Below are 25,923 nucleotides of genomic sequence, written 5' to 3'. Positions count from 1 at the left end.
CCATCATTGTTTAGTGTGATTGTGGCCATCATTGTTTAGTGTGATTATGGCCATCATTGTTTAGTGTGATTGTGGCCATCATTGTTTAGTGTGATTGTGGCCATCATTGTTTAGCATGATTATGGCCATCATTGTTTAGTGTAATTATGGTCATCATCGTTTAGTGTGATTATGGCCATCATTGTTTAGTGTGATTATGGCCATCATTGTTTAGTGTGATTATGGCCATCATTGTTTAGTGTGATTATGGCCATCAATGTTTAGCATGATTATGGCCATCATTGTTTAGTGTAATTATGGTCATCATTGTTTAGAGTGGCCATCATTGTTTAGTGTGATTATGGCCATCATTGTTTAGTGTAATTATGGTCATCATTGTTTAGAGTGGCCATCATTGTTTACTGTGATTATGGCCATCATTGTTTAGTGTGGCCATCATTGTTTAATGTGATTATGGCCATCATTGTTTAGTGTGATTATGGCCATCATTGTTTAGTGTGATTATGGCCATTATCGTTTAGTGTGATTATGGCCATCATTGTTTAGTGTGATTATGGCCATTATCGTTTAGTGTGATTATGGCCACAGAAATTCTGTTTTAGTACAATAACTCACCTAAATATGTTTCATATTTCAAGCAAATTTTTTATGGAGCTTTACACTGATGAAACCTCACTTGGTTTAAATTGTTCAGAGTTCTACATCTCTGTTGTCTTTTTTTTACAAAGTTAATGTAAATCACCTAATATAATATCACAATCATCATCAAGTTATTTCCTATGGCTGCTGTGAGGAAGCAATTCAAGCACAAAGACCAGTTAAATTTACTTTTTTTTACAGGAGGAGAAAGAAATGGGTGGATTTGCTCAGTTGAATCTGGGGAAGGTCAGTGGGTCAATCAGTTCAGCAAGTGATGGAGAGGTCAAGGTTAGTGTTTCCTTGGAAACACTTACAGTCACTGACGTCAGAGAGGACAGTAAACTGGCAGTGAAAAAGTAATTTTATTTATTGTTTTAATAGACCTAGAACCTATTGTAAAGGTCAGGTTCAATTAACATACAACATTAATTATCTGAGCCTTTGGACTGTAAATATTTTGTTTCTTTATGACAAGGTGTCTTTGGACCATAAATATTTTGTTTCTTTATGACAAGGTGTCTTTGGACCATAAATATTTTGTTTCTTTATGACAAGGTGTCTTTGGACCATAAATATTTTGTTTCTTTATGACAAGGTGTCTTTGGACTGTAAATATTTTGTTTTTTATGACAAGGTGTCTTTGGACCATAACTATTTTGTTTCTTTATGACAAGGTGTCTTTGGACCGTAAATATTTTGTTTCTTTATGACAAGGTGTCTTTGGACTGTAAATATTTTGTTTCTTTATGACTAGGTGTGATTCCTGTAACTTTAGAGTCACTTGAACATGTTTTCTACACAGAACTTTTGTCATGGCTCAATTTGGAGTTTTCATTTGATTCCTGTGCTTACGTCATTAGTTCCAAAGAGTAATATTCTATTGTCATCTGTTATAATTTCTATAATCAGCACTGTCCAGTGTGTAGTTCCAATTGCATTTTTCCGATCAACAAATAAGAGATAGGCACAACAGTGTATGCGGTAGAAGAGAAATGATATATTTAGTCTACAGGTATATGATGAAATGGATACTTAATCACTTTTTTTAAGAAATGATCTTTATGATTTTGCTATATAGTTTCACTGAACTTCGGTAAATGATTTGTCTTCATAATAAGACTCCTTGTGACGAAAAGCGGCCATTTTCATTTTGTCACTAATATTTATGATGTGGAACATATTTGCTAAAAAAGTTTGAGGAAACACTTCGTCAGTAAAGTAACAATAAATTGCACCAAAAGTCTACTTATCTTCATAGAAAATTAGGAATGTTATATCAGTCCCTTAAAAGGAAATTAATTAACTTGTCAAGATTTTTTGTGATATTTTAAAAGTTCTTGACAACCTCCTAGAAATTTCTTTGTGAGAAATCGTCTTTAGCATGAAAATGAATTTTCATTTTGAGAAAGAGAAATTTTTGAGACAAATGTTGTTTTTCAGTGACATTACAGGTTGGTCAGGATAATCAATGCTGACTGTGTTGAGATATTTATGCTGAATTCTTTTTTTATTTGAAAAAAAAAAACAGTGGTTAAATAATTTCATAACATAATTTCTTCAGGTAAGCATCAGTTTAAATATCACTGTGTGCATTAATGTTTTAATGACAATAAACAAATTTCTGAACAATTTTAATGATCTGATTAATTAAATTTGTGATTTCACCAGTCATTCTTTGGTTAAAGAAATATACAAACAAATGAATGAAAGAACATCATTGTGAAATAGTAAGTATAAGAATGAATTAATGAATAAAGGAACAATTGAATTAATGTTCAATAAAGGAACAAATAGGAGACTGGACTAAAATGTTCAGTGTCTCAAACTTTGATCAGACACTGTGGATGGCTAGCAGTTGAGACAAGAAAGGCAACATTTGATTTTGGGGGTCATAGGTTAAAGGCCAAGGAAGACATATTGATTTCAGAGTCAAAAGGTCAATTATCAGAGAAGTATAATAATACTATTTACCTCATGCTGGCACATAAACACTCATCCACAATACTCCCGTGTGGGTTGTATTCAACCTGTATCCAATTTATTATATCTTCACTATGTGGTGTATTTGTCTTTTTGTTACAGAATCCTATACTATGATGAGGGAAACATCAAGTCCCTAGAGAATATTGATTCCAGCAGGCCATTAATCTCTCTTATCTACAAGCTTATTGGGGATGGCAACACTAAAGGTAATTATCTTTTATAATGCATTATTGGGGATAGTAACATTAAAGCTAATTATCTTTTATAATACATTATTGGGGATGGCAACACTAAAGGTAATTTTTTTTATAATGCATTATTGGGGATAGTAACACTAAAGGTAATTATCTTTTATAATACATTATTGGGGATGGCAACACTAAAGGTAATTATCTTTTATAATGCATTATTGGGGATAGTAACACTAAATGTAATTATCTTTTATAATACATTATTGGGGATGGTAACACTAAAGGTAATTTTTTTTTATAATGCATTATTGGGGATGGCAACACTAAAGGTAATTATCTTTTATAATACATTATTGGGGATAGTAACACTAAAGGTAATTATCTTTTATAATACATTATTGGGGATGGCAACACTAAAGGTAATTATCTTTTATAATGCATTATTGGGGATAGTAACACTAAAGGTAATTATCTTTTATAATACATTATTGGGGATGGCAACACTAAAGGTAATTATCTTTTATAATGCATTATTGGGGATAGTAACACTAAATGTAATTATCTTTTATAATACATTATTGGGGATGGTAACACTAAAGGTAATTATCTTTGATAATACAATTATTAAACATTTGATTACATTTACAAGAGAGGATTTTAACAATTAAAAGATAGAGATTCCAAGCATCTGATGTGAAAAATTAAATTGGATAAATTGATGATAATGATGATAACATTGATGATGATGATGATGATTCACCATCAAGTCCTAGACTTTTCCTGTTAGCATCAGTAATAATTTCCTCAGTTAATATGTTTGAGTTTAAATTCCCCAGCCAAATTCCTAATTAATATTTATTCCAAAGACTTGTTATAATGTCCTTTTGTTACAACATGTTGACTGAGTGCAGCATGAAGTAAATCTCTTTCATTTTGAATTCTGATGGTTGTGACAGTGGCTGAAAATATGCTGGTCAGAAGAAGCAAAGATGTCTCTGTAGACACAGTGTTTATGAGTATTTGCATGTTACTGAAAATATATCATCAAGAACATACATACCAGACATTATGCTTTTGGCATGATCATTATGCTTTTTTTCACTAAATTATGTCTTACATGTAATTGTATGTGGATTATGCATTTTCGGTATGTCCCCTTCCAAGAAAATTAAGAATTTGTTTTCTTATTTTTATTAACATCCCATTAATCTTTCAGACTGTATTCTAGAAAAGACTGCTGCTACATAACTATGAAAGAAGAGTATGCTTGTCTGTAACCTTGCATGCACTTTCCTAACAGTATTATGTTCTATTTATAGCAACTGCCCTCTTTCAAAGAAACATGCTGGTTTTACTTTCAAACTTTTGACCTCAGTTGGTATTTATAGCAGCTGCATGGCTTAGTTAGGAGAGAGCAGACTGGTTTTCAAATTTTAATCTTTGATTGCTGATTCTTTGTTCTAATTCATATCTAATACAGAACCAGTCTGTAGGTATTTGCTGCTAAAAGTCATGTCAGATTTATTCTAGTAGATGCGTGTGTGTTAGAGCAAAAATGTTTTTCAAATAATTTCACAGATGGATTAGAAAAAGACGAAAAGCTGATTCAAAGATGAATACATGAATTACACAATACAGCGTTCCATTCTAGGGCAGCTTCATGGCTGTGTGGGAAGAATTTTAATATTAGTCATGATGGTAAAACAAAGAAACCTTGAATTAGCACATTTTACAAACTCCAGTACTAAGGTAACTTGTAACTTCATTTTTAAAACAGAACTATTAAATGCAGAGGCGTTATGTACCAAGTTCTTAATAGAACACTGACTAGAGGCGTTATGTACCGAGTTCTTAATAGAACACGGACCAGAGGCGTTATGTACCAAGTTCTTAATAGAACACTGACTAGAGGCGTTATTGACTGAGTTCCTAATAGAACACTGACTAGAGGCGTTATGTACCGAGTTCTTAATAGAACACGGACCAGAGGCATTATGTACCAAGTTCTTAATAGAACACGGACCAGAGGCGTTATGTACCAAGTTCTTAATAGAACACTGGCTAGAGGCGTTATGTACCAAGTTCTTAATAGAACACTGACTAGAGGCATTATTGACTGAGTTCTTAATAGAACACTGACTAGAGGCGTTATGTACCAAGATCTTAATAGAACACGGACCGGAGTCGTTATGTACCAAGTTCTTAATAGAACACGGACCAGAGGCGTTATGTACCAAGTTCTTAATAGAACACTGACTAGAGGCGTTACGTACCAAGTTCTTAATAGAACACGGACCAGAGGCGTTATGTACCAAGTTCTTAATAGAACACGGACCAGAGGCGTTATGTACCAAGTTCTTAATAGAACACGGACCAGAGGTGTTATGTACCAAGTTCTTAATAGAACACTGACTAGAGGCGTTATGTACCAAGTTCTTAATAGGACACTGACTTGAGGCGTTATGTACCGAGTTCTTAATAGAACACTGACTAGAGGCATTATTGACTGAGTTCTTAATAGAACACTGAGTAGAGGCATTATTGACTGAGTTCTTAATAAAACACTGACTAGAGGCGTTATGTACCAAGTTCTTAATAGAACACTGACTAGAGGCGTTATGTACCAAGTTCTTAATAGAACATGGACCAGAGGCGTTATGTACCAAGTTCTTAATAGAACACGGACCAGAGGCGTTATGTACCAAGTTCTTAATAGAACACTGACTAGAGGCATTATTGACTGAGTTCTTAATAGAACACTGACTAGAGGCATTATTGACTGAGTTCTTAATAGAACACTGAGTAGAGGCGTTATGTACCAAGTTCTTAATAGAACACTGACTAGAGGCGTTATGTACCAAGTTCTTAATAGAACACTGACTAGAGGCGTTATGTACCAAGTTCTTAATAGAACACTGACCAGAGGCGTTATGTACCAAGTTCTTAATAGAACACTGACTAGAGGCATTATGTACCAAGTTCTTAATAGAACACTGACTAGAGGCGTTATGTACCAAGTTCTTAATAGAACACTGACTAGAGGCGTTATGTACCAAGTTCTTAATAGAACACAGACCAGAGGCGTTATGTACCAAGTTCTTAATAGAACACTGACCAGAGGCGTTATGTACCAAGTTCTTAATAGAACACTGACTAGAGGCGTTATGTACCAAGTTCTTAATAGAACACAGACCAGAGGCGTTATGTACCAAGTTCTTAATAGAACACGGACCAGAGGCGTTATGTACCAAGTTCTTAATAGAACACGGACCAGAGCAGTAGAAGAGTACGTTGTTCTTTTCTTGAAACGAATGTTTCCTGATTCCAGAATTGCAGAAAATAGGCATCTGCAAGAACAAAATAATCTAATATTGTTAGGTGTTTAGCAGAAGATAAGTCGCTTAAAATTGCAGATGCCATGAACATTGGGCAGTTTAGTATTGTAACTGACAGGAGCAGTGATTATGATGACAAAATGTTGTATCCAGTCTGTGTAAGAGACTTTGACAATGAAAAAGGGCAAAATCAGAGCGCTCTTCTTTGATTATCAGAAATAATAGTAGATTCCACTGGAGAAAACATTTTTTATTTGCTTGAAAATGCTTTGAATAAACAAGGTGGCAGAACTGTATGGGGTTTTCAGCTGATACTGCATCAGTGATGACTGGAATTCATAAAGGAGTTGCATTCTATATTTTTAAAAATGTCTCCATTAGTGTACATATCAGGTTGTCCCTGTCATATGATTCACCTTGCTGCAAGAAAGGCTGCTGATAAATTAGAAGGAGAACCCCTGAAGTATCAAGTTGGCATTCTACCTGACAATGCACTTCATGCAGACAGAGTTGATGTGCAGTGGCACCTTATTTCCCAGCTAAAAGAACCAATAACTGGAAGAATCCTGCAAATTATTAGTGACTGAACTTACATGAACTGTTGCAATTTGATATTCTGAAACCCATACTGTATATATTTTATCTTCTTTGACAAAAGGAAATGTATCTAAAATAAAAACTCTTGGTTAAATACAGTGATAAACATGTTCAAGTAGTATTTCTTACTCTCACATTCATGACAAAATATTGATTCAAACTGTACTCATGAAAAAATCCTTTTATCTACTCAAAAAAGGCAAAATTCAAATATATATATATATATATATATATATATATATATATATATATATATATATATTGAAGAAAGGAGTTGAACACATACTATTCAGATGTCTCTCTTAATATGGTAGTACACATTTTGACCTAACATTTTGGAAACGTGGGGGGCCCTGAGTGGTCTAAAGCGCTCTCCGTTACGGATCACTGCCATCTCACCTCTGTCTGCGTAGGTTCGAGTCTCAGATTCGGCCAATATGGGTATGTGAGAAAGCTTGCCAGTAGCTTCTCAAGTGTCGGTAGTTCTTTCTGGGGATTTCCTGGGTTCTTCCTCCACCTTTAATACTGGCTGCCATGTACAGACTATTGTGTGCTGAAAAATGGCATTAAACCCTACAACAACAACAACAACAATTGGAAACATATGTAAAGTATCATATTTATTGTGTGTAGTTAAAATGATGTACAACAGATATGAAATACAATTTGCTGAAAAATAGTACATCACTTACATGGAAGCATGTGATGTTTGTATTTACTGATCATGAACTGAACACTTACGGAATTTTGTTAGTCTTGATCATGCACTGAAAACTCATGGCATTTTGTTACTCTTATTTCATTCACTTCATACCAGCTGATAACATTTTGTTACTCTTGTTTCATTCACTTCATACCAGCTGATAACATTTTGTTACTCTTGTTTCATTCACTTCATACCAGCTGATAACATTTTGTTACCCTCGTTTCATTCACTTCATATCAGCTGATAACATTTTGTTACTCTCGTTTCATTCACTTCATATCAGCTGATAACATTTTGTTACTCTTGTTTCATTCACTTCATATCAGCTGATAACATTTTGTTACTCTTGTTTCATTCACTTCATGCCAACTGATAACATTTTGTTACTCTTGTTTCATTCACTTCATACCAGCTGATAACATTTTGTTACCCTCGTTTCATTCATTTCATATCAGCTGATAACATTTTGTTACTCTTGTTTCATTCACTTCATACCAGCTGATAACATTTTGTTACTCTTATTTCATTCACTTCATACCAGCTGATAACATTTTGTTACTCGTTTCATTCACTTCATAAGCTGATAACATTTTGTTACTCGTTTCATTCACTTCATACCAGCTGATGACATTTTGTTACTCTTGTTTCATTCACTTCATAAGCTGATAACATTTTGCTATTCTTGTTTCATTCACTTCATACCAGCTGATAACATTTTGTTACCCTCGTTTCATTCACTTCATATCAGCTGATAACATTTTGTTACTCTTGTTTCATTCACTTCATACCAGCTGATAACATTTTGTTACTCTTGTTTCATTCACTTCATATCAGCTGATAACATTTTGTTACTCTTGTTTCATTCACTTCATAATGGGACAAATGTTTTTGTTACTTTTGTTTCATGCATTTCATAGTAGCTTTTGGAATTACTCATTTTTGATGCATGTTATAACATCTGGCATTTTAATACTCTTGTTTCATACATTTCATAGTAGCTCTTGGAATTACTCATTTTTGATGCATGTTATAACATTTCCTGGCATTTTAATACTCTTGTTTCATGCATTTCTTAGTAGCTCTTGGAGTTACTCATTTTTAATGCATGTTATAACATTTCCTGGCATTTTAATACTCTTGTTTCATGCATTTCATAGTAGCTCTTGGAATTACTCATTTTTGATGCATGTTATAACATTTCCTGGCATTTTAATACTCTTGTTTCATGCATTTCTTAGTAGCTCTTGGAGTTACTCATTTTTGATGCATGTTATAACATTTCCTGGCATTTTAATACTCTTGTTTCATGCATTTCATAGTAGCTCTTGGAATTACTCATTTTTGATGCATGTTATAACATTTCCTGGCATTTTAATACTCTTGTTTCATACATTTCATAGTAGCTCTTGGAATTACTCATTTTTGATGCATGTTATAACATTTCCTGGCATTTTAATACTCTTGTTTCATACATTTCATAGTAGCTCTTGAAATTACTCATTTTTGATGCATGTTATAACATCTCCTGGCATTTTAATACTCGTTTCATACATTTCATAGTAGCTCTTGGAATTACTCATTTTTGATGCATGTTATAACATCTCCTGCCATTTTAATACTCTTGTTTCATATATTTCATAGTAGCTCTTGGAATTACTCATTTTTGATGCCTGTTATAACATTTCCTGGCATTTTAATACTCTTGTTTCATGAATTTCATAGTAGCTCTTGGAATTACTCATTTTTGATGCATGTTATAACATTTCCTGGCATTTTAATACTCTTGTTTCATACATTTCATAGTAGCTCTTGAAATTACTCATTTTTGATGCATGTTATAACATCTCCTGGCATTTTAATACTCTTGTTTCATACATTTCATAGTAGCTCTTGGAATTACTCATTTTTGATGCCTGTTATAACATCTCCTGGCATTTTAATACTCTTGTTTCGTATATTTCATAGTAGCTCTTGGAATTACTCATTTTTGATGCATGTTATAACATTTCCTGGCATTTTAATACTCTTGTTTCATGCATTTCATAGTAGCTCTTGGAATTACTCATTTTTGATGCCTGTTATAACATTTCCTGGCATTTTAATACTCTTGTTTCATACATTTCATAGTAGCTCTTGAAATTACTCATTTTTGATGCCTGTTATAACATTTCCTGGCATTTTAATACTCTTGTTTCATACATTTCATAGTAGCTCTTGGAATTACTCATTTTTGATGCCTGTTATAACATCTCCTGGCATTTTAATACTCTTGTTTCATGCATTTCATAGTAGCTCTTGAAATTACTCATTTTTGATGCATGTTATAACATTTCCTGGCATTTTAATACTCTTGTTTCATACATTTCATAGTAGCTCTTGGAATTACTCATTTTTGATGCATGTTATAACATTTCCTGGCATTTTAATACTCTTGTTTCATATATTTCATAGTAGCTCTTGGAATTACTCATTTTTGATGCATGTTATAACATTTCCTGGCATTTTAATACTCTTGTTTCATGCATTTCATAGTAGCTCTTGGAATTACTCATTTTTGATGCATGTTATAACATTTCCTGGCATTTTAATACTCGTTTCATGCATTTCATAGTAGCTCTTGAAATTACTCATTTTTGATGCATGTTATAACATCTCCTGGCATTTTAATACTCTTGTTTCATACATTTCATAGTAGCTCTTGAAATTACTCATTTTTGATGCCTGTTATAACATCTCCTGGCATTTTAATACTCTTGTTTCATACAATTCATAGTAGCTCTTGAAATTACTCATTTTTGATGCCTGTTATAACATTTCCTGGCATTTTAATACTCTTGTTTCATACAATTCATAGTAGCTCTTGGAATTACTCATTTTTGATGCCTGTTATAACATTTCCTGGCATTTTAATACTCTTGTTTCATGCATTTCATAGTAGCTCTTGGAATTACTCATTTTTGATGCATGTTATAACATCTACCGACATTTTGTTACTCATGCACTTCATAGCAGCTCCCAGCATTTTGTTACTCTATGTTTCATGTAGTTTTTTGCAGCTTTTAGCAATTTGTTTTTCTTATTAAATGCACTTCATAGCAGCACATGACATTTTGTTATAATTATTGTTTCATGCACTTCATTTTCAATTCACCATTCATACCAGGTGCACTGATAATGCTACCCATTTCTCTTTCGCAGCTGATATAATGATGGAGCGAGTCATCATGAATCTACACATTCCCTACCTCATGATGGTTGTCAACTTTTTCATGGATGCATTCACCCAGCCAGAGAAGCCAAATAGGAAGCCTGACATTGCACAGCCACATCGCCAGGTGTCCACTGTCCCTCCCTCGCCTGTGCCTGTAGACCCCTCCCAACCCAGGCCAGTCATGACTGTTTACTGTACCATCAAACAGCCAGAAATTGTTCTTTTTGCTGACCATGAAAGTGCCTCTAGCCGCGTTTTAGTAATAAATGTAGGTTTCATTTAACTTTTTTTTTTGTAAGTTAGTATTGATCTTTTTTTGTGCTGATTTTTGTTTTCTGTCTTAGGTTTTCAGGATTACTTTGTCATATTTAAGATACTGATTCAGTCAGAGAACAATGTTTTGTCTATTTACTCCACTGCTGATGTGATATGGGGTATAGAAATACTTGTGTCTAACAGTTTGTGCACAAGCTTGTGAACATTCTAAATCTTCATTTCTAATTGGTTTCAGTCAAATTTCCTCTGAAGTTTTCATGTTACCTGTATCTGTTAGTTATAACCCTCAAATCACTTAGAGTAGGCCTAAAAACAGTCCATGAACACTCCAGAATAGACATTTATCAGTTTAGTTCAGTGAAATATTCCACAAAGCTTACCTTAGCAAGATCTTGGATGAGTTTGACTATTGGAGCAGATTTTGATTGCAGCAAGTTAAAAAAAAATTCATTGACATCAAAATTGTTTTTTATTTTGGCAAAAACAAATGCATTTTTGTCCCTATATAAATTTGTTGATTGGAGTAGGAGTCTTATTGTTTCAAAGAGGGATAATTGAAGTAGGAGTCCAGTTGTTTCCACAGAGGGATAATTAGAGTAGGAGTCCAATTGTTTCCACAGAGGGATATATGGAGTAGGATTCCAATTGTATCCAAAGATGGACGATTTGAATAGGAGTCCAATTGTTTCCAAAGAGGGATAATGGGAGTCAGAGACTAATTGTTTCCACAGAGGGGTAATTTGAGTAGGAGTCCAATTGTTTCCAAAGAGGGATAATTGGAGTAGGAGTCCAATTTTGTCCACAGAGGGATAATTGGAGTAGGGGTTCAGTTGTTTCCAAAGAGGGATAGTTGGAGTAAGAGTCCATTTGTTTCCAAAGAGGAATAATTTGAGTAGGAGTCCAATTGTTTCCAAAGGGGTATAATTGGAGTAGGAGTCCAATTGTTTCCAAAGAGGGATAATTGGAGTAGGAGTCCAATTGTTTCCACAGATGGATAGTTAGAGTAGGAGTCCAGTTGTTTCCAGAGTGGGATAATTTGTGTAGGAGTCCAATTTGTTTCCAAAGAGGGATAACTGGAGTCGGAGACCAATTGTTTCCAAAGAGGGATAATTTGAGTAGGAGTCCAATTGTTTCCAAAAAGGGATAGTTGGAGTAGGAGTCCAGTTGTTTCCAAAGAGGGATAATTTGAGTAGGATTCCAATTGTTTCAAAAGAAGGATAATTTGAGTAGGAGTCCAATTGTTTCCAAAGTGGATAATTGGAGTAAGAGTCCAATTGTTTTCAAAGAGGGATAATTGGAGCGAGGAGTCCAATTCTTTCCACAGATGGATAATTAGAATAGGAGTCCAATTGTTTCCAGAGTGGGATAATTTGAGTAGGAGTCCAATTTGTTTCCAAAGAGGGATAGCTGGAGTAGGAGATCAGTTGTTTCCACAGAGGGATAATTTGAGTAGGAGTCCAATTATTTCTAAAGAGGGATAATTTGAGCAGGAGTCCAATTGTTTCCAAAAAGGGATAGTTGGAGTAAGAGTCCAGTTGTTTCCAAAGAGGGATAATTTGAGTAGGAGTCCAGTTGTTTCCAAAGAGGGATAATTGGAGTAGGAGTCCAATTGTTTCCAAAGAGGGATAATTGGAGTATGAGTCCAATGTTTCCAAAGAGGGATAATTGAAGAAGGAGTCCAATTGTTTCCACAGATGGATAATTGGAGTAGGATACCAATTGTTTCAAAACAAGGATAATTTGAGCAGGAGTCCAGTTGTTTCCAAAGAGGGATCATTTGAGTAGAGTCCAATTGTTTCCACAGAGGGATAATTGGAGTAGGAGTCCAGTTGTTTCCACAGAGGGATAATTACTTGTCTCTTTAAATAGCAACCACCAAATCTGCAATTGCTACCCCACCCTCACCCCCTGCAACAAATAAATAGTGAATTTACTTTATACTGCACAGAGTAATACCCCTTTAAGTAGGCATCCAAATGTTTACTTTTATAACTGCTCCTAAGAGGTGTTGAGTTCTTAAATTCTACCAATTTATAATTAAAACAGGAGATGATCAAATTTATGTATTGTTTGAAACAATAAGCCAATATTGATTTTATTTTATTACAGAAATACAAATGGTCATTATTTATTTTTGTTTGTATCCAATGGAATTAATAAACTTTATTATTGTTATCCTTTCAGGCTGACATCACCTTTGAGATGGTCAGTAGTAGTGACCATCAGAAACTTTTGGCCAAGGTGTCAGGACTGAGAATGTTCTGTAATACACATGCGGCTCCCAGTAATGTGGCTACAAAGGTTTGTACACTCAGACTTTTGGTCTAAAATCTCCTTTAGCAAGAATAAGCATAACCAATTTGAGATTGATTAAAAAAATTTGGTACAGATGCTGGCATGCATGTGTCGTTGAACAAATTAGATTTTTAGTCCACCATTGCAGGTCTTCATACTGTAACATTTTAGACTTGGACAGTTTTGTCTGCAGTGGGGAAATATATGTTTTATAAAATTATGTATAGTTTGAGGACTGTTTGTAAAAGTCTTTTGGGGATCCACAGAGTCCTTTCTAATAATTTAAATTCCCAAAATAGCACCAATTTCATTTTCTGGCAATTTATTATTTTAGTTGTATCAATATTTCTCATCCATTTTTTTAATTATTTTAACTATTGGTTTTGCTTGTAAAGGTTGTGTTTGTAGTTTCAAAGTATTTTTTCATCATTATTTTGCTTGTTTCAGTTGCCCTGATGATAATTTTCTGTGCTATCGCAAATCTTTTGTGACATCATTTTGCTTTTAAGAAATTAGCTTGTCTAATTGAAGACACATATTTTCCTATTGTCTGTAGTTACAAATGTATGGTGTGTTACATTTGCTGTGTGAACAGGAAAAATTTACTATTGAGTAAAAGAAAGATTGATAAGTTGTGTAGACCTCAACTTGACTTTAATGCAGTATATTAGCATACTATTATTTCTATTAACTCCATGACTTTAATGTAATATATTTGCGTACTATTATTTCTGTTAACTCCTTGACTTTAATGCAATATATTTGCATACTATTATTTCTATTAACTCCTTAACTTTAATGCAGTATATTAGCATACTGTTATTTCTGTTAACTCCATGACTTTAAAGCAATATATTTGCATACTATTATTTCTATTAACTCGACTTGACTTTAATGCAATATATTTGCATACTGTTATTTCTGTTAACTCCTTGACTTTAATGCAATATATTAGCATAATATTATTTCTATTAACTCGACTTGACTTTAATGCAATATATTTGCATACTGTTATTTCTGTTAACTCCTTGACTTTAATGCAATATATTAGCATAATATTATTTCTATTAACTCGACTTGACTTTAATGCAATATATTCGCATACTATTATTTCTATTAACTCGACTTGACTTTAATGCAATATATTAGCATACTATAATTTCTATTAACTCAACAAGACTTTAATGCAGTATATTAGCATACTATTATTTCTATTAACTCCTTGACTTTAATGCAATATATTTGCATACTATTATTTCTATTAACTCGACTTGACTTTAATGCAATATATTAGCATACTATAATTTCTATTAACTCAACAAGACTTTAATGCAGTATATTAGCATACTATTATTTCTATTAACTCCTTGACTTTAATGCAATATATTTGCATACTATTATTTCTATTAACTCGACTTGACTTTAATGCAGTATATTTGCATACTATTATTTCTATTAACTCCTTGACTTTAATGCAATATATTTGCATACTATTATTTCTATTAACTCATTTTCTTCTCAGTTAATCTCCCCATTAGACTTGGAGTTCAGTCGTTGCTTTGAGATAAACACCAATGAACTGGAGATGAGTGCCAAGCTGCCAAAATTTGAACTTCACCTGACCCCTGCCAACCTCCGTCTGCTCTTGGACATCAGCCAAATGCTAACACAGGCCAGTAATCAGGTAAAACACTAGAATTTGACATGCTCAATGTAGGATTATAGATTTCTTTGGCACTTTGTTTGAATACTCATAAAACAATATTTGAATACATCCCAAGAAATAGCGCACCACTTTGTTTATGATCAAAAATGGAATTACATGCATATGTAAAATCATCGCATAGACGTTAATGAACATGATAAAGCTGTTGATCTTTAAATTTTGGGGGACAGTGGTTTTTAAATTTACCTGGAGGGAAAAACATTTCGTGAGTATTGCATACAAAAGAAAAATTTGATAGTTATGAATTTCTTTTTTCTTTCTATTACATTTCCCAATCACATTATTGGCATACAATAGACACTGCTTGTCTCTATGTAAAATATAGAAAACATTTAGAAACTCTACCAGGTTACCTCCCACTTCCACGTTTGGGTGCCTGTACATATGATAGATATTTGCCAGTTCAACCTTTCACTACAGATGATAAACATTACACTGCAGTATGATAAACATTGCACTGCAGTATGATAACCATTGCACTGCAGTATGATAAACATTGCACTACAGTATGATAACCATTGCACTGCAGTATGATAAACATAGCACTGCAGTATGATAAACATTACACTACAGTATGATAAACATTGCACTACAGTATGATAAACATTACAGTATGACACATTTCACTACAGTGTGATAAACATTACACTACAGTATGATAAACATTGCACTGCAGTATGATAACCATTGCACTGCAGTATGATAAACATTACACTACAGTATGATAAACATTACACTACAGTATGATAAACATACTGTAAGCATTGCACTACAGTATGATAATCATTGCACTACAGTATGATAAACATTGCACTGCAGTATGATAAACATTACACTGCTACAGTATGATAAACCTTTCACTGCAGCATGATAAACATTACACTACAGGATGATAAACATTACACTACAGTATGATAAACATTGCACTACAGTATGATAAACATTTCACTGCAGCATGATAAACATTGCACTGCAGTATGATAAACATTGCACTACAGTATGATAAACATTTCACTGCAGCTTGAGAAACATTGCACTGCAGTATGATAAACATTGCACTACAGCATGATAAACATTACACTACAGTATGATAAACATTGCACTACAGTATGATAAACATTTCACTGCAGCATGATAAATATTGCACTGCAGTATGATAAACATTGCACTACAGCATGATAAACATTACACTACAGCATGATAAACATTACACTACAGTATGATAAACATTACACTACAGTATGATAATCATTGCACTACAGCATGATAAACATTTCTCTGCAGCATGATAAACATTGCACTGCAGTATGATAAACATTGCACTGCATCACCGCTGTAGAAAACTTTTTAATGGGAGAGGGATAGGTGATGGATACTGACATCCTGAGTCTCCATCCAAAAACATAATCTATATCTAATCTAGTTTGGACCTTCCCTCCTAAGTTTCATCAGGGAATGCCATCAGGTACTGTCATGTCTGGGCAGCAAGAAATAGTAAATTGGGTGACATCAGAGGCATCTATACTACTCCCATCCAAAGTATAGCTCAAGTTGCATGTGTACGGACTTGTTCAGGAGATCATGTCCGAGTTTTTAGCATCAGAGAGATTTTATCCTTCCATTTCTTTCCAGTATAGACTCAGAATTGACTGTCAGTTTTCATCTGATTTTTGTCTGCTCATTGGGTATATTTACCCCCATGTGCCTGAACATATCCTTAGTGCCTGTAAGTCTGGGCACCTTGTGTATACTGACCTCACTGACATACTGACCATCATTACTTTCTTCAACTATACCAACTGCCAACCAGCCAGGTCAGCTAGCCATATATACCAGCTAGTGGGCAGAGGTCAGTTCTTTGGACAGGCCATATTATGAGAAGCTACTGACAAGCTTTCTCACGTACCCACATTGGTCGAGCTTGAGACTCGCACCCACACAGACAGAGGTGAGATGGCAGTGATCCATAATGGTAAGTGCTTTAGACCACTCAGCCACTAGGGGTCCCTCTTAAATTCATTGTTCCTTGCAACCATAAAATCAGCAAAAATTGATACCGCATGAAAATATGTGTATACTATTTGGTGATTAATCAACTTAAAAATTAGCTCTCATAACTTAAAGTAGAAATTGATAGATATTAGCAGCCTTAAATGTTGCATCAAAATAAATCAAGCAAAGTATGTTATTCAGTCCAGAATGAACTATTAAATACTGTTGCACAGTGGTATATGAAAAATAAAATGGATGGAGAAAGACTTAAACACGTTCACAAAAGCAATTATACAGGTCAAATCGCAAAGCAATTATGGAACCCAAAGTCAAGACAGGTATGTAATATCATATATACTCCTTATTTCTAATTGACTATCATTAAAAAGGTAAGTTTACCATACTACTCATCTGTAATTATATTAGGATCTATTTTGCACTTCTTTCTAATTAGAAGATGATGTAGTAGACTATTTTATCTCTTTCATTTTTTAGGAAAATTACTATACTGTACATTTGTGTTGTATGTATAACCAGTTTTTCCTCATAAAATTATTTGTATTCATATTTGTATCTATCCCATACATTTATTTTGTGAAAAATGACCCAAAAAGTTGGGCAGTCATAAATATCGAAGGAAGTAGTTATGTGAGTCTGTAATCTCAAATTTATGAAATTTGCCCTGGGACATGGGAGGAAAGGGTGGTATTTATATTTATAGTAGTTGTTCTTTCCAAAACTGGCATTTGTTCTTATAATATGTCAGTTCTTTTCCCCATTTCAACATACATGATGCCCAGGGAAGGTAATTTATGACATTCTATAAAATTCAAGTAGCTGATAAAGATTTTAATGTAAAATGGGAGTTTAGAGTGTTGTCCTAAAATAGGATAGAGGGGGCAGATAAACAAATTGCCAGTTCTGACAGATTTGGATGGGTAAAATTACCTTGATATGGTGCTTAGGGAATGTCCTGCGGGTTAGGGCATTCTGATAACATCCAGTCTTAAAAAACATCACATAGGATTCTAAATTGCATCTATTGGTAACTGTCTGAATTTGAAAAGTGAAAAAAAAACATGAAAAAAAATTCATTCATCAGAGATATATTTTGCAGACATCATTTCCATCCAAGAATGACCTTAACAGTCAGCCCAGGACAGATATGTGGTCAGTTGAGCCTGCCTCCACAGACAACTGGATTAAAATGTGTAAGCCTACAAGCATTTTCTAATTGTGACTTCTGTGACCTTAGGCCTTTTCTTCATGTGATCAAAATATTGTACTATAGCAAATGCACAGATGGAAGCAGAAAAGCTGTCAAAATTTTTCCACAAAATATTTCAGTGTTTTCGTCTTTAAGTCCTTTATAATGACCTATCTTGTATGCAGGTATATTTAATTTGATTTCTATTTCTTGGGTTTATTTTAGTCTTTCCACCCCAAAATGCATATATTTAGCTCTGAAATGGAAAATGAGTTTTAATTATTTAATCATGTGTTATCCCTTTCACATAATAAAGAATATTAATGATTATTTGATCCATTTATTTTTTAATTATTTTTCATTTGTGATTAACATTGACTAATAAATTCTATAGATAATAATCTGATAAAATAATCATTATTTAACTTGAGAGTAGTTGTAAAACATGTACCCTAATGCCTTCCTGTTTTGTCCCACCCTTGCAGTTTTGGTGCCCTTGAAGGTTAATTAAACTTGTATTGTTACCTTACTATGTGTGTGTGTATATATATATATATATATATATATATATATATATATATATATATATATATATATATATATATATAACAGGGTGTGGATCTAAACAGTTTCATAGTTATGGCCCAGAAGCTAAATCCTCATCCTCCTAGCTCACCACCTATGGGTTGATATAAATTCTGAGACCATTGTGCACATTTGAAGATTTACAGACTACTGTCAACAGCTCAAGGTTTTATGTATCCATTTTAAGCAGCATTGGTGGAGCTGCATGACAATCATAACTCCTAAAATTACTATTTATATATAAAAAGTACCCCTATTATCAGGCTCCAAAGTGGATGAAATTCTAAGTTGTTTTATACATCTAGAAACTCTACCCAACCATATCCAAAGGTTTCTAGCCTCTGTAAAGAACAGTGTAGGAGAAAATGTACAGCATTACATATGCACATCCAGATGGCCCAGATAACATACTGTCTGCCTTTCTTCTGAAATCCCTGTGATAATTCATTCATATTTAAGATAATACAAGAAGATAATCAAATGATGCAAAATCCACAACATTAGACAGGTACATTTCTGTGCATACTTTATAAATGACTTGTACATTTCTATGCATATTATATAAATGACTTGTACATTTCTATGATTACTATATAAATGACTTGTACATTTCTATGCATACTTATTATGACTTGTACATTTCTATGCATACTATATAAATGACTTGTACATTTCTATGCATACTTTAAGAATGACTTGTACATTTCTATGCATACTTTATAAATGGAGGATAAGAATTTTGCCTTGTATGTATCCATTATCAGTACAAGAGGTGGAGAACAACTCCTCAGTCTTTGATGTCCACCAGGAGGCACCAACAGAAACATTCCATGTCGCAATTGAGGAAGTATCTGCCTACCTGGAGGTGGAGAACCTTGACTACATCCTGCCTTTATTGTGCGTCCGCAGCTCCCTTGAGGCCAATGCTTGCAACTGGACGAAACAGGTACTTTTTTCTCTGTCTGTTGTTGATCTGCTTAAGAACCTACAGTCACAAAGCCTAAATAATATCCCACTATTACTTTCTATTCAGTCTGGGTCAAATTATATAACTATACAAAACTCTTCCTATCTATTTTTATGTCTGTTGACTTTGAATTTGCATAAAGTGAAACAAAATATGTTTGCAAGAGATTTTTCGAGATATCAACATCATAGCTTTCCGTTAAATGAATCCTTTCATGCTTGTTCTGTACAATTTGTTCTTTTTATATGGTGGAGTATATTATGTAATAATTTTGTCCATCCATCAGTCCAGATCTGTTCTTTATTTCATTTCCACACAATAATTTGAGTGTTTCACCATCTGCCATTACCAAATATTTTAGTAGCTTCCATTTAGGGCGAGGAAAAAAAATCATTTTGGGGCTCAAAAGGTTGAGTTTAGTCCCTGAGACTAAAAGAAGAAAAACAGTTTATACACAATAACTTGATTTATGCATCTACTATATCTTGATCAAACTTTATATATCACTTGCATTTAGGATATAAAAGAAACATCTTGAATTTGAGGTCAAATGTCAAGGTCCTGCATGATATTATGAGTTAATTTTCGCCTGCTTTCAGCAAACTTTATGGATGGTTTGCATTTGAAACAGAATACACCTATTCATTTCGATGTCAGAGGTGAAGGTCACAGGAACTGAAAAGAAAAATGAATTCCAATTTTTTTTTTAAGTTGTCTTGACTAAACTTTTTAGATGACTTGCATGTGAAATAATGAAGACAGCTATTGATTTTAGAGTTCAAAGGTCAAGGTCAGATGAGCACTCCAAAAAGGAAATGATTTTTGCAGAATAGCTCGAGTCGTATGCCACAAACCATGATGAAACCTTTTGGATGGATGGCATTTGATATGAAAAAGGCACATATCAATATTGGAATTAACAGGTCAGAGGTCAAGGTCACCAAAAATGAAAGAAGAAAAATGCTATCCAGAAATAACTTTACATCATAAGCATGTCATGTCCCATTGATGAAGCTCATGTTTTTTTCAGTTACGCCTGAAAGCTGAGTTGCATGTTGATGTATGTTACTATAATGAGCGACTCAGTACATGGGAACCATTTATAGAGCCAGTGATGGAAGAGGAAGGGTCCTATCAGCCATGGGAACTTGTTATACAGGTACAGCCAGTTTTACCTGATTATTGACTTTCTTGGCATTTTTACTAAAACACTTCTTATGATGGCAAGATTATTATCAATAAAAATGGTGCCCCTCAGACATCCAGTCTGACTGCTATCTTAAAAATCATATCATCCAGTTTGACTGCTGTCTTAAAAATCATGTCTTCCAGTTTGACTGCTGTCTTAAAATTCATGTCATCCAGTTTGACTGCTGTTTTAGAAATCATGTCTTCCAGTTTGACTGCTATCTTAAAAATCATGTCATCCAGTGTGACTGCTATCTTAAAAATCATGTCATCCAGTTTGACTGCTGTCTTAAAATCATGTCTTCTAGTTTGACTGCTATCTTAAAAATCTTGTCATCCAGTTTGACTGCTATTTTAAAAATCATGTCATCCAGTTTGACTGCTGTTTTAGAAATCATGTCTTCCAGTTTGACTGCTATCTTTGACTGCTATCTTAAAAATCATGTCATCCAGTTTGACTGCTATCTTAAAAATCATGTCATCAAGTTTGACTGCTATCTTAAAAATCATGTCATCATTACTCCTGAACGGAGAGTCATATTAACATGGTGTTTTCACTAAAAGACGTTGAATGATGTTTACTTTTGTCCTAAATGAAAACGGTGTCAATGACACTTCCAGTCTATCCACCTTGGCTTCGATTTTGAAAATATTATTGCTCCTCATCCAGTAGAGATGGTCATATTGGTCATAAAAAGACATTTAGTAATGTCTAGATTGCCCTGAGGAAAAATGATTTTCATCTAATGAGCATTATCATGATATAGTCAACTTGGTGGCCATCATGAAAATTTTGTTATTGCCATTTCTCTTCAATAGACAGTTCAATTTACTCGCGGTTTTCGACTTACAATGTCTTGAATAGATGGTTCAATTTACATGGGGTTTTCACTGCAAGACTTACAATGTCTTGAATAGATGGTTCAATTTACATGGGGTTTTCACTGCAAGACTAATATCTTGATTAGACGATTCTATTTACATGGGGTTTTCACTGCAAGACTTACAATGTCTTGAATAGATGGTTCTATTTACATGGGGTTTTCACTGCAAGACTTACAATGTCTTGAATAGACGGTTCTATTTACAAAGGATTTTCACTGCAAGACTTACAGTGTCTTGAATAGACGGTTCTATTTACATGGAGTTTTCACTGTAAGACTTACAATGTCTTGAATAAACGGTTTTATTTACATATAAGACGTTTTGTCATTTCTTTGTGGTTCTAAATGGAAATGGTATCAATTTGCAACCACTTTGCTAAGGAATGTATCCTGTGATTATGTACACATGTGACACACTAAAACACTTCTTAAATCTTGTTGATCCTAATTGATCAAATCTTCAACATGATGGCTATGGTAGCCATCGTGAAAATCTTATTGTTTGTCTCTTGAAGAGATGGTAATATCAGAGTGAGTTTTTCACTATATGTAGCTGGTCCTAAGTAAAACTGATGCCAGTGTGATTTCTCAACATTGTAATAATCTTGTAGCAACTACCTCTTCTGAATAGATAATTGCACCAACATTTTGTAACGACACGTTTTTGCAATATTTAGTTGTTCTCTGTTTTATGATACTGCTCCAGCCTCCAGCATGTCTGCTTTGATGTCAATTCTGAAAATCTTCATGTGACTACTTCTTCTGAACAGATGGCCATATTAGCATGGGATTTTCACTAAAGCAAAGCACTATATAGCTAGTTCTTGATGAAAATGACATTCATCTGACCTCTGCCATGGCACCATGGTGGCCATCTTGAAAATCTTGATCATAACTCCACTTGCTTATATGGTGGCATTGACATGAGGTTTTCATTGAGGTTGTTTATATGGTGGCATTGACATGAGGTTTTCATTGAGGTTGTTTATATGGTGGCATTGACATGAGGTTTCCATTAAAGAACTTCTTGCAATATTTAATTGGTTTTGAATGACTGTCGCTATATCTCTACTTTTGTGAAAGAGTTGTGGAAATGATACATAATTCGCATTTGGGTCAAGACAGAAGTAACATCTTGTATATTTGTACTTCATTGAGCTTATTAAACACTTTGACTTGTACATTTAGGAGTTAATTTTAACCAGATATTGTATTTAATGGCATTTTAGTGAACATAATAGTCAGCACTCTGATTGGTTTTGACTGGATTTTTAACTGTATTGGCTTGTGAGCATAACCCAATCAAGTATTAATTGATTTTTGTCCAGCCTACATTAGTTGGAAGCAAGATGTATCAGTCATTTTTATGACAAAAGTGTCATCTACAGCAGTTTCTGAAGTTCTTATTTGCATATATTTCATAAAACCCATTGATAGATTTGCATTAAACAGTTTATAAATCATTAAGTAGCTAAGACAAAATTCATTCTTCAACATGCTGACTTGCCCATTTTATCTTATGATCAATATAACAGTCATTTGTTCATTTGTTTTTTATTTTCTAAACCCCTTAATTGATTAGCATCATACTTTCCATGAATAATAATAATAGTAATAATAATAATAATAATAATTGTTGTTGTTTTTGTTGTGGGGTTTAACGCCATCCCTCAGCACACAATAGGCTATACATGGCAGCCAGTATTAATGGTGGAGGAAGAACCCGGGAAAACCCCAGAAAGAACCACTGACCCACGAGATGCTACTGGCAAGCTTTCTCACATACCCACATTGGCTGAATCTTAGACTCAAACCACCGCAGACAGAGGTGATATGGCAGCGATCCATAATGAAGAGTGCTTTAGACCACTCAGCCACTCGGAGCCCCTAATAATAATAATAATAATAATAATGATAATAATAATAATAATAATAATGATAATAATAATAATAATAATAATAATATGATGACTTTATTTAAAGAAGCTCATTTGGTCAACTGATAATCTTCCATGAGGCCTTTCTACAATGACATTTGTACAAATTTATATATATATATATATATATATATATATATATATATATATATATATATATATATATATATATATATATATAATGTGCAATTTTTACAAGATCTGTCTTTAGACAACAAATTCTGTTGAAAACTTGACATTTGATCTACTGCTACAATAAATTATACATAGGGATTTAAGGATGAGTACATACAGGATTCATACAAATAGTAGTAGTGAACATGTGTAAAACATTATAGGTGAGTACATGATAACAATGTTGTAAAAAGCAGTGGTACAAAATTAAACAAAATCATACAAAGGATTGTCTCTGTAGATGTTGACTATGAAGCTTTTTAAATGCTTGGCTTGTGTCAGCTGACTTTCTGTAGGGTGGTATGTAATTCCATAGTTTGGCTCCAGAAAAAAGCAAAACTTTTCTTATAAAACTCTGAATTTGGTTTAGGTAAATATAACTTGTTGTTTGAGGTGGATCTTAGTTCATTAATATGTACATTTTTATCAAATTTAAAATTACATTTAAGATAATCAGGTGCCAAACCATGTAAGGATTTATAGACTAGTAAACCCTTCTGAAACTGAGTTCTCTGCTGAAATGGAAGCCACTTTAGGGTTTTAAAAAGATTTGTTGATGGTGTATCTAAATCAACATCAAGAATAACTCTAGCTGCTAGAGATTTCAGTAATCTTTCCTGATTTTCTATACCACTATTACCCCAAATAGAACAACAATATTCTAGGTGTGGCATGATATATGCATTGTAGAATATCTTTATTTGTTCTTGAGGGAGATTAGATTTTATTCTGTCCAATAGATAAAGCAGTGAATTAACTTTTTAGTGACCTTATCAGCTTGTATTATCCTTAATGAAAAGTCTTTCTGAGTTTTGAACAGAAGACTTGGTGTCTGGTTGGGACTAAATGATAGGATATCGAGTATGGTCACTGTAGTGTCCATCTTGAAAAATTTGTTAGTACTTCTTCAGAAGAGATGGTCATATTCTCATGGGTTTATCACAAAAACATTCTAATGGTGTCTGGTTGGTCCTAGTTAAAAGTGTTTCCAATATTACTTCCAGTATGGGCACCACAATGACTAATTTTAAAGTTGGTAAAAAATATTAGAGATGGTTTCAACACTCAGTATTTAAAAATAAGAAATGGTCTTATCTTGAATTCTTGGAAAAAAAATTTGGGTCACTTGGGTGCAGTCTGTACAAAGGACCCTTGTTTTCTCTCTCAATAACCTGCTTGTGAAAATTTATGCTAATTATGGTTTTATATGTTATATCTTATAAAACTTTCTGTATTTTATCTTTGCATGTTCTGCAGTTATCAAACTGTCAGCAATTTAAGCAGCACCACAATATATAATAATATAAGTATCTTGTAATTTTTTTCTCATCAGCTGTTCCAAGCAGAAAGTTATCCTATTGTGTGTTGCTATGATGACAATGGTCTGGATGCACCGGATGGAATTCAGAGTGAGGTAGAGCAGATGATCAACCGAAATTGTCGCTACTCTAGCAGTTCTGAGGTAGATGAGGATGAACAGGTTGACTCCCCTGGTGAGATGACCATTATCCGACCTAAGGTCCAGAAACGGAGAATTCGAATTGCTAGTGATAAGAGTTATGGTGAGTATTGTGTTCATTGTGTACATTAACATAGCAAAATTCAAATATATTAATAGATATACCTTAACAATATGTTTATAGATATATCTTATCATATGTTTATGGATATACTTTAACAAAATATTTATAGATATACTTCTTTGTGTTTAGGCTCGAATAAACAGTAACACAGAAAGAGTGAAAACAACAAGGTTTTTAAAATTTAAGAAATAATTTATTTTCCTTGAAAAATTCTGTAAAATTGAAAAAAGGAGAAGAACTTATGGTTTCAGAATCAAATCAAAAAATAATCTAAGAATAATCCACGATTTAAATTGCAAAAGTCCTAGTAATAAATGTTCTAATATTTTCATGTTCAAATCATGATTGAAAATCCAAGATGGATGACGATGATTTATGCTGTAGTCAGTACCGTGCATATCTACAGTTCCGTGTAGAAATACAAATAATGGCAATCCAGTGTTGGAA

General features: G+C 33.6%; 1 protein-coding gene across 1 annotated transcript in view; it reads left to right on the top strand.

The window, feature by feature from the left end:
• Positions 1-25,923, top strand: part of LOC149801160 (intermembrane lipid transfer protein VPS13A-like) — a 354,720-nt gene that overhangs the window by 148,948 nt on the left and 179,849 nt on the right. The window contains exons 37-45 of the mRNA XM_089956772.1: positions 841-995; positions 2,722-2,828; positions 10,650-10,930; positions 13,123-13,239; positions 14,756-14,917; positions 18,069-18,162; positions 19,508-19,689; positions 20,741-20,869; positions 25,227-25,455. Coding sequence (XP_089812898.1) covers positions 841-995; positions 2,722-2,828; positions 10,650-10,930; positions 13,123-13,239; positions 14,756-14,917; positions 18,069-18,162; positions 19,508-19,689; positions 20,741-20,869; positions 25,227-25,455 — 1,456 coding nt within the window. The remainder of the gene's footprint in view (positions 1-840; positions 996-2,721; positions 2,829-10,649; positions 10,931-13,122; positions 13,240-14,755; positions 14,918-18,068; positions 18,163-19,507; positions 19,690-20,740; positions 20,870-25,226; positions 25,456-25,923) is intronic.

The sequence above is a fragment of the Sinohyriopsis cumingii genome, chromosome 4 (assembly GCF_028554795.1).
Source record: "Sinohyriopsis cumingii isolate HCF-2022 chromosome 4, ASM2855479v2, whole genome shotgun sequence".
In the NCBI taxonomy this organism is placed as follows: Eukaryota; Metazoa; Mollusca; class Bivalvia; order Unionida; family Unionidae; genus Sinohyriopsis; species Sinohyriopsis cumingii.
This window is presented reverse-complemented; position numbering and strand designations above follow the sequence as displayed.